General features: G+C 68.7%; 1 protein-coding gene across 1 annotated transcript in view; it reads right to left on the reverse strand.

Annotated features, from left to right (window-relative positions):
* Nucleotides 1-10,020, reverse strand: part of MTA1 (metastasis associated 1) — a 47,992-nt gene that overhangs the window by 1,143 nt on the left and 36,829 nt on the right. Inside the window, 14 exon segments of the mRNA XM_058294903.1 lie at nucleotides 75-106; nucleotides 957-968; nucleotides 2,631-2,666; nucleotides 2,763-2,915; nucleotides 3,471-3,560; nucleotides 3,630-3,819; nucleotides 3,906-4,057; nucleotides 4,349-4,464; nucleotides 4,793-4,851; nucleotides 5,123-5,197; nucleotides 6,730-6,771; nucleotides 6,773-6,919; nucleotides 8,675-8,774; nucleotides 9,228-9,681. Of these exon segments, the coding sequence (XP_058150886.1) occupies nucleotides 75-106; nucleotides 957-968; nucleotides 2,631-2,666; nucleotides 2,763-2,915; nucleotides 3,471-3,560; nucleotides 3,630-3,819; nucleotides 3,906-4,057; nucleotides 4,349-4,464; nucleotides 4,793-4,851; nucleotides 5,123-5,197; nucleotides 6,730-6,771; nucleotides 6,773-6,919; nucleotides 8,675-8,774; nucleotides 9,228-9,681 (1,658 nt within the window).

A 10,020-nucleotide genomic window follows, 5' to 3' on the forward strand; every position in this document is an offset into this window, starting at 1 on the left:
ACAGGTGGGCGTGAGCACACGGGAGTGTGCGCGCATGTCAGGGGCGGCGGGCCGGGCCCCGTGGCACCTCTTACCATGTGCCGCGTCTGTCCGTGGTTGGCGAGACCTGGGGGCGAGAGCAGGAGCTGAGTGGAGCACCTGCCCCTCCTGGGTCCCCTGCACCCTGTTTCCCCAGCACAGCCCCCGCCCAGGAGACTCGCCATCGGCCAGAGTTCCACCGCGAAGGTGCTCCCGAGCCCCCCGAGCCCCCCGACGGCCCGACCCGCAACTGGGCCAAGACACGCCACCCAGTGCCACCGCGAGCGCGGCCTCAAACCCGCCTCCGCAGGAGATGCCACACTGTGCCAGCTGCGTGGGCCCTGCCTACTCTGCTTCACAGGGATCTTGGGGTGCACGTGCTGCCCCCAGCCGTCTGGGAGGCTGGGGGAAGCGCTCAGGGGTGCAGCAGGGCAGCCACCTTGACCCCCAGTGAGAGGGCTGGAGGCCACAGCCTGGCTGAAGCCCTGGGCACAGCCTCCCCTGCAGGGTGCGGCAGGTCCCGAGCGCCTGACCTGGGGCGCATCTTGTCCCCTCTTGTCCCCTGCAGCCGCCATGGCCGGGAGAAGAGACCTGTTCTCCCCACACCCACCCTCGCCACCACTGCTGTGCTGCCTGTGTGAGGGCGTGTAAGCAAGCATGCATGTGCACGTGTAAGCACATGTGAGAGCATGAGCGGGCACGTGTGCGCGGTGTGGCCTCGGCTGCGGCTGGAGCTCTCCCCGGAGGGCCCAGACGGCAGGTCCCCTGTGCCTGGCCAGTCCCGGCCCCTGCCCGACAGAGCCTTCTCTGAGCGTCCAGCCCGGCCAGAGGGCAGTCCCAGGGCCGAGACCCTTCCTCGAGCCCAGCTCATGGAGCCCTGAGGGGGGGCAAGGAGCCCCAGGGAACCTGGGAACGCCGTCGGCACCGCAGATACTCACCCAAGTAAGTTCCTAGCGGTCGGGCGGAGCAGCGGGAGAAAAGAAACACATGTTTAGGGTTAGAAGGCGAGGCTGTGCGCACCAGCTGGGGCGCGCGGGCTCACCGAGCCCCTGCCACCTCCTGGGGCGCCCCACAGGAGCCAGCAGGATGGTCAAAGGAAAGTGGCCAGCCCAGATGAACTCTCATAAAACCAAAGCCAACGCCCCAGGACGTCACCGACAGGCTCAGACCCTCGGCGCGACGCCCTTGGCCCCGCAGGTGGGCGTGCTGCCCCCACGGAGGGCGGCAGCGAGGGGCACGGGGCATAGGCAGCCCCCGCCCCCTTCTCAGGGCTGTTCCCGGGGTCCTGGGGACCCCCGGCCTAAGAGCACATGTTGCTGCACGGCACCCCAGCCAGTGGCCGAGCTCGTCTGGTTGAACGACGTGAGCGGAGGAGACCCCTCACCCCGCCCCGCGCACCCCCCAGTGCCTGCTGAGGGCAGACATGGCAGACACGGGCTGGGGGCCACGTCCCACCCAGGTGCTTAGCCCGCCCAGCTGCTCCTGCCCAGCCTTTCCACACCGGGGCCTCGTGGCCCCCAGACCCCTCTTCCCTCTCGTCACAACACCATGGACCCCCGCCCGCTCAGGAGCGGGGCTGCTGCCTCAGCTCAGGGCCTGGCTACGTCCCATGGGCTCGCCCCGTCTGGCCAGGCTGCAGGGCGCCAGCCCCAGGGGGTCCACAGGCCACCGCCCTCCCCTTCCCACGCCGCCCCACCCCAGCCGAGACGCACACAAAGGACGCAGCACAGCACGGGTGGCCGACAGCACTGGCAGCATGCAGGCGCCATAGTGCAAGGAGGCGCAGGCCAGGGTCTCGCGGGCGGGGCAGCCCACGGGCCAGGGCAGGTGGGCAGGGGGCGGGGGACAGGTGGGCTGGCGGGGCCAGAACAGGAGGGTGGGTGCTGCGCAGGAGGAGCAGCTGGGAGGACACCAGGGGTGGGGGCAGCTCCTCACCCAGTATCATGGCACCATGGGGGCTGCAGTTCTCAAGGCAGGGAAGGGGAGGGAGGGGGTGGAAGGGGAGAGGAGAGGAGGGGAGGAAGAAGATGGGGAGGGCAGGAAGAGGAGGGGAGAGAAGAGGAGAGGAGGGGAGGGGAGAGGGGGAGAAGAGAGAAGAGGGAAAGAGAAGACGACGGGAGAAAGGAAGAAGAAAAGGGGAGAGGAAAGAAGAGGAGGGGAGAGAAGGGGAGGGGAGAGAAGGGGAGGGGGAAAAGGTGGGGGGGAGGGGAGGAAAGGGAGAGGAGGGGAGGGGAGAAGAGGGGAGAAAGAGGGCAGGGGGAGGGGAGAAAGAGAAGGGAAGGGGAAGGGAGAGAAGAGAAGATGGGGTAGGAGAGGAGGAGGAGGAGGGGAGGAGAGAGGAGGAAGGGAAGAAGGCACAGAGGAGAGCAGGGGAGGGGAGAGGAGAAGGTAGAGAAGCAGAGGAAAAAAGAGCAAGGAGAGGAGTAGTGGAGAGGAGAGAAAAGGCAGAGAGGGGAGACTGAGGGAGAGGAATGGGGGGGGGGGCGGGCCCCTGTGGCTGCTGGTGCGGCCCCGCCCGGCCCGGCCGACACACAGCACAGACAAGGCGTGGCGCGGACAAGGCAGGCGACAGCCGGACACAGCACGGACGGCCCACACCCGCCCCGCCTTACCCCTACTGGGCATCAAGAGGCGCTTCTTCACGTTGCCTGGCAGCGCCCGGGGGAGAGAGGGAGAGAGCACAGGTCAGCGGCGCAGCCGGCAGGCCCCGCGCAGAGGCCTGGCGCCCGGCGGGCGGCACTCACCGTCCATGCCGTTGTGCTGCTCGTAGCCTCGCTTGCCCAGGATGGTGGGGGAGCCGTTGTTGATGACGGGGGCCGCCTTGGCGGGCGTCAGGCCGCTGAGCACGCCGGAGGCGCTCCTCGCAGGGTCGGGCTTGGGGGGGCGGGGGTGGGTCTCTGTCAGGGGCAGCACAGCGAGGCCACGCGGTCAGCGGCTGAGGGTGGAGGGCGGGGCGGGGCTCTGCTCCCCGGGTAGAAGCAGGACCTCTGGTGACTGCGGCCATGGGGTCAGCGCCCCTGGCGCTGGGTGCTGCCCGACACCTGAGGGGCCCCTGCCCGGAGCCCAGGCCTCCCCAAAAGGGGCGCTGTGGGAAGGGGCAGCCCCCACCCCCGGCGCCCTACCCTCAAGGCCACCCACGCACTGAGGGGCCCGTGGCCTGGGGCTGTCCTGGCCGGGGGCTCACCCCAAGCCCCAGGCGCACAGTTCCCAATGGCCTCGGGGGGCGGCCCAGGCACCCCTGCCCCGGGCTACTGCGTGCCCATGTCCCAGCAGGACCCCGGAGAGCAGTGCCTCCCCAGTGGGGCTGACCAAGGCCCCGGGACAGTGGCGTGCGCGGGGAGGACAGTGAGCCGGGGAGGGGGCTTCGCACAGCACCAGGAGCTCTGGGGCCCCCCTGAGGCCGAACGCGCCCCTCCAGGCGCCCGTGTACCGGGGCAGGAGCGTGGGCTTACCGAGGTACCGGAGCACGGCTTCCAGAGGCTTCCGTGCCGCCTGCTTCAGCACCAGCGGGCTCTGGGCAGCTTCCGGCAGCCGTGCTGTGCCTGCAAGGAGCGCACGCGGTGAGGGCCGGGCGGGTCCCGGGGGCTGCCACCCTCCGCGCGGGCACTCACACTCGGCCTTGATGGCAGCGCTGTTGATGGGCAGGTAGGGGTGCCGGGCGGCGTGGCCCGGCCGCAGGATCTCGCGGCACAGCCGCCGGGCGATGCGCGTCAGCTTGGTCGTGTGCAGGTAGAAGGCCTGGCGCGTCTTCATGGCGAACTTGGGGCTCCCGCCGCCGCGGGCCGGGAGGCCGTGTGGACTCTGCGGAAGGGGGCGCGCCGCCCCGACACAGTGCGTGAGCGGGCGGCTCCGGCCGCACCAGGGCGGCCTCAGGGGCGCCCACTCACCATGTTACTGCGGTTGGGCCCCGGCCGCTCGCCGTCTAGCCGGGTGGGCATTTTCAAGCCACCATATTTCTTCCAGTATGTCCAACAAGATGCGCAGAGACGACACTGCATGTTAGGGGGACCCCAAGAATACCACTGGTAAGACTGTGTGGCTACGGACAACAAAGTTGGAAATACTCGTGTTCTTAAGCAGAACCGGCGATTCCAGAACATCACAGAGCCGCGCCCGCCCGCTGGGGACCCCCCACCCCCTGCCGACCGCAGGCCAGCCAGGCACGCCTCCCCCGGACGCCTCGGGCCGGGGCCCCTCCCGGGAGCTCAGGGACCGCGCAGCCCCCACCGCAGGGCAAGGCCAAGCCGCTCCTGGCGGCTCCCGGCCTGTCCCAGTCCCCGGGTGGGCGGCGTGCGCAGTGGGCGGCAGGCCCCGGGCCCGGCTCACTTACTGTAGCAGCTCTCGCAGGCCCTGCCAGGCCCGGGGCTCTGGCCTGGAGGCCCCGTGCCGTTCACCACGCCCGCCTTGACGCTGCTGACGCTGATCTGGTTTGGGTTTGGCTTGTTACTTGAAGGACAGAGAAGGGGGACGTCAGTGCGGCGCCGACAGCCCCGAGGCTGCGGCCCCTTCTGGGTCTGGAGAGGGCTTCCATGGGCATTTTCTGGGCTCTCCAAGAGCCCAGACTTCCCTCCATCTGCCGAGAGCAAAGGGGGCCAGGGCCCACCCCCACCAAGGCCAGGGTCAGGGTCAAGGGCTAGGGTTGAGTTTCTGTTTAGTGTCAGGGCCAGGTTATCGTCAGGACTAGCCTCTCAGTTAGGGCCAGGGTAGAGTTAGGGTTAGAGCCAGGGTCAGTGTCAGAGCCCAATGGCCCCGACGACTTGCAGAATACACTTACTAGTTGGGAATATAAACTTGCTTCAACTTGCTCTCTGCCTCGGCTGCTTTCAAGCGTTTCTTAAAACACAGGAAACAAAGGGTCAGAAGGCAGTGAGCTCGCTGGGCCCGGCAGGGGCTGCAGACAGGTGGCCCAGACCACCCCTGGGACAGGGGCAGGCGAGTGGCACAGCCGCCTCGCTGCTGGTGAGCCATGTGCTGGTGCCCACTGGGCCGACACTGCCACACCCGCCGCGCCACCCGGCCGGGGCACCAGCGCGTGCTGGGTCTCCGCAGCTGCGCCCGCACCTGAGCACGTCCCGCCTCCTCTGGCCCGGCTCGGGCCACTCACCTGCTGGACGTATCTGTCCGTTGTCTTCCACATGTAGTAGTACTCGATGATGCTGGTGAGGGACTTCCAGGGGAGCTGGGGAAGACAGCGACGTCAGCCGAGCACGGCCGGCCACCGGCCCTGGGGAAGGGCGCGAGCCCGCCTGGCCTGGCCCTGCCCTCCCGTTGGCAGGAACCTGACGGCCGGGAGCCTGATACGGCAACTGAGGAAGGGTCAGAAGCCGACCCCAACGGTGGGTACCTGGGGTCTGAGCTCCAGGCGTGAAAACACTCCCTTCAGTTTTCTTCCTACTTCTCTATTCCTTCTAAATGCCTCTATTTAATTGCTCAGATTAACACAGTACTCTTTGGACAGCTGCATTTAAAGCTACAAATTTCCCACTAGTCGTCCTTGGCTGTATTGCAAGCACTTTCAGCCTGGTTTATCCACCAATATTACGGACTAGTACCTTGTTACTGAGCTCTGGAGTCCTCTTTTTTTTTTAAGCTAGAATTGTGGTTAGAAAATCTTGTCTGGAAAACTGCTGCTGCAGTGTTTATTAGCATTTCTCTATAACCAACATTCTACGGCCACAGAGAAAACAAGAGCATGGCTCTGTAATTCTGCCTCACTACGTACAGAATTCAAAGTTCTTTCCTTCACTTGGACCCCAGGACGGAAGGGGAAGTGGGAAAGGCCGCTCCCTACGGCCCCCTGCGGGTAAGCCCGCCCCACGCTGCAGCCCTGCTGCTCCGCCCTTGCTCGGACACCCGGTGTTTCCAGCCCATGTCCCCTAACTCTATTCACTTGTCTGGAAAGATCTTATCTCGTTTGTTTTTTCTTTCAAGCCTGTCTACGCAGCCGTCCGCCCACCGCGGCCACGCTGGCTCTTTGGCTCCTGCCCTGCTCAAAGCTCTCCGTGCCGGCAGGTCTGCCTCCGGGGGGCCGGGGCGCGCCCCTCCAGCCCGTGGGCCTGCTCATCCCCGTGTACCCCCTACGTTCAGGACGCTGCTGGACTTGGCTCTGCCTGCCCCTGCTGCCTCCTGGACCTTGGCCACACACAGGCGGCCTCGTTGCTCCCGACGCTGCTCGCAGAGCTCTGTGCTGGGCACCTCCTCTGCAGGGATCTCACCACTTTCGGTGGGACCGAGGGGGGCAGCAGGGGCACCACACGAGGCAGGGAACACATGGTAAGGACAAGCATGGCAAGATTTGGGGGAAAAACTAAGAATTTTCAAAAAGCAAAGAGAGTGCGAGTTGGTGTTGTGGGCTGGGCTGGTCAAGTCCTACGGTGCTGCACCTGCCACCAGCCAAGGGCTGCCCCGGGCGCCTGGTGCCCACCCTCCTGGAGCCTGGATCGGGCTTTGTTTGAGGCTCCAGGGCATCTGTTACGGTGGCCCCAGGGCACGGCCCGAAGCAAGACCTCTGAAGGAGGCGGCCCCGAGCAGGCAAGGCGGCCCTTGGGGCAGAAAAGGGGGGTGCCCTGGACGGCAGCTCGGGGGGGCAGAGGCCAGCTGCTGGCTGCGGACGTGGGCTCCTCAGGACCGGCCCCTGACAGCACGGGGGGGCCCGCCAGGAACCCCCAGCCAGGAAGTGCCTGTGCTGTGCCTCCCGCCCCCGGGACGTACGAAATCCTGCTGGATGTCAGTGAAGTCCTTCCCGTATTTCTCCCAGCGCCTCCTCGAAGAGGTTGGCCTCGGAGGCCGACCACTCCTCCATCTCGTCCCTGCAGAGCACCGGCCCGCCCTGTGGCACCAGGGCCGAGATGGCCTTGGAGATGTCGTAGACGCTTCTGTGCAGAGTGTCCATGGCGTGGAACTGCGGCGGGGGACGTGCGTCAGGGGCTGCAGGCCCTGCCCCGAGAGCCGGCCGCCGGCCTCCGCAGCGTCCCCCACCGTGAGATCAGACAGGGGGAGAGCCCTGCTACCTGGGCACCTGGAAGGTGGCAAGGAGAGGCTGGGTGGGGGGAGACCCCCGAAGTGGAGGCAGGCCCTGGGGGGAGGAGGTTCCCCAGCCCCGCCCCCGGGGCACCCAGGCACATCCTCCACCTGCTCCCAGTGCAGAGCCGGGGCAGGGGCCGCGGGGTTGGGGGGAAGGAGCAGGGAGCAGGCAGAGGCACTGGGCACCGCTCCAGGCCTGAGGCTTGGGCCCCCCCCCGAGGCTTAGGCCCCCGTGGCTCGGCCCCCATGGCTTGGCCCTCTGTGGGCTCGGGCCCTTATGGGCTCAGCCCCCGTGGCTCGGGGGCATGACTCGGCCCCCCGTGGGCTCAGGCCCCCATGGCTTGGCCCCCTATGGGCTCGGCCTCCCCTGACTTGGCCCCCCTGGGGCTCAGCCTCCTATGGGCTTGGCCTTCTGTGGGCTTGGACCCCCTGAGCTTGAAGTCCTGGGGGATTGCCCCCCCCGGCTTGGGGCCCTGTGGGCTCGGCCCCCCGTAGCTTGGTCCCCCGTGGCTTGGCCCCCCTCTGGGCTTGGACCTCCCTGGCTTGGGGCCCTGTGTGCTTGGCCCTCCCCCCCGTGGCTCAGCCCCCGTGGCTCGGGTCCCCCGTGGCTCGGCCCCCTATGGGCTTGGTCCCCCTGGCTCGGCCCCCTCTGGGCTCGGTCCCCCGTGGCTCGGCCCCCCCCGTGGCTCGGTCCCCCTGGCTCGGCCCCCTATGGGCTTGCCCCCTGTGGCTCGGTCCCCCCGTGGCTCGGCCCCCTATGGGCTTGCCCCCCTGTGGCTCGGTCCCCCGTGGCTCGGCCCCCTCTGGGCTCGGTCCCCTCTGGGCTCGGTCCCCCTGGCTCGGCCCCCTATGGGCTTGGTCCCCCCTGGCTCGGCCCCCTCTGGGCTCGGTCCCCTATGGGCTCGGTCCCCCTGGCTCGGGGCCCTATGGGCTTGCCCCCCGTGGCTCGGCCCCCTCTGGGCTCGGTCCCCCCTGGCTCGGCCCCCCTATGGGCTCGGTCCCCCGTGGCTCGGCCCCCCCGTGGCTCGGTCCCCCTGGCTCGGCCCCCTATGGGCTTGCCCCCTGTGGCTCGGTCCCCCCGTGGCTCGGCCCCCTATGGGCTTGCCCCCTGTGGCTCGGTCCCCCGTGGCTCGGCCCCCTCTGGGCTCGGTCCCCTCTGGGCTCGGTCCCCCTGGCTCGGCCCCCTATGGGCTTGGTCCCCCTGGCTCGGCCCCCTCTGGGCTCGGTCCCCTCTGGGCTCGGTCCCCCTGGCTCGGCCCCCTATGGACTTGGTCCCCCCTGGCTCGGCCCCCTCTGGGCTCGGTCCCCCTGGCTCGGCCCCCTATGGGCTTGCCCCCCGTGGCTCGGCCCCCTATGGGCTTGCCCCCCGTGGCTCGGCCCCCCTCTGGGCTCGGTCCCCCTGGCTCGGCCCCCTCTGGGCTCGGTCCCCCCTGGCTCGGCCCCCTATGGGCTTGGTCCCCCTGGCTCGGCCCCCCTCTGGGCTCGGTCCCCTCTGGGCTCGGTCCCCCTGGCTCGGCCCCCTATGGACTTGGTCCCCCCTGGCTCGGCCCCCTCTGGGCTTGCCCCCCCCTGGCTCGGCCCCCTCTGGGCTTGCCCCCCGTGGCTTGGCCCCCATGGCTCGCCCCCAGCTCACCAGGGTGATGTCGCGGGAGGCGGCAGCGGCGCTCATGTGCAGGCTGGGCTGCCGCACGGAGCTGCTACAGTCCAGCGCGCGTGCAAAGGTGCCCACGGAGCTGGGGAGACAGGAGATGCTGGCCGCCCGGGAGCGCGCAGCCCAGCACGCAGCCCCCGAGCTGCCAGGCCCCGAGGGGCAGGACCAGGGCAGCCGGGCACAGGTGGGCCACGCATGTGGAGACCACCAGCCAGCGCTGCAAGGCGGCCACCAGGGAGGACGATGCCCAGGCCCTGGGCTCGCGGTGCCCTCCGTGCTCTCAGCTCCCAGCAGTGTGCCTTAGGGGTTGCTGGTTCAGGGCTCGTTTTCTTTAAAGTTGTTGCCTTTCACGAGGCCAGGGCCTCAGAGCAGGGGGAGCTGCCCTGTCCAGCCCCAGGGCGTCTGTGCAGGCGGCAGGCCCCCACGTGGTGTGCAGCCTCGCGGGCAGTCCCAGCGGCATGGAAGGGCCTTGCCAAGGCAACGGGGAGCCCCGAGGGGCTGGTGGAGACCCAGGCAGCCCCCTGCCGGCACTCACCGGGCCACCACCAGGAACTGGTCGATCTGCTTGTCGACGAGCGGGTTGTGTGCCTCCCACACCTTGGTCTCCAGTTTGGACTGGTCGCGGGCCGTCGTCCTCACCTGCAGGGACGGTGGGGAGGGGACCCTGGAGTGTTGGGACTGTGGGCTGGACGGCCACGCGGAAAGGGGCCTGGGTGAGTGCGGCAAGGGCCCAAGTGCCCGACTGCAGACCGAGCCTCTGTTCAGGGTGTGGGTGGGGCTGAGCCGAGACGACTGAGGATGCACGTGCAGCGGCAGAGCCCACTGGGATGGGGTCCTCGCCCCGGGCCCCTCCCCTCCTTCTGGCACAGGGATGTGCTGGGGGCGGGTGCCGCGTGGGCCTGGCAGGCACCTCCCAGGGCTGCCACGCCGCGGTGCAGCGGGGACCCCAGGCCCCACCAGGCTCCGCGAGGGCCACGGGAAACCCACGACTGCGTGACGGGTCCACAAATGTGGAGTGAATAGCCTTCCGAGGGGCCAGCAGGACTGGGTTCCTAAAAATCGCCCTCCAACTGGTGCTGCAGTAAACCCCTGGGGGAATTCGCAGAGACGGCACGCCAAGAAGGAACCCCACAGGAGTTCCCAGCCCAGGCGGGGCCGAGCGCTGCTGCGCTGGTAGATTAACCCAGGGTCCAAGTTTCACCGTTTGCTAGAGATGCGGCCAGCTCCCCTCCCGCAGGGACGCTGGCGACCGAGCGTGGGGGCGGGGCGTGCCCGGCCCAGGAGAGGGCTGGGGTATGGCCGCCAGGCGCCACATTCTGGGAAAACCT

This window comes from Dasypus novemcinctus, chromosome 3, assembly GCF_030445035.2.
Source record: "Dasypus novemcinctus isolate mDasNov1 chromosome 3, mDasNov1.1.hap2, whole genome shotgun sequence".
NCBI lineage: Eukaryota > Metazoa > Chordata > Mammalia > Cingulata > Dasypodidae > Dasypus > Dasypus novemcinctus.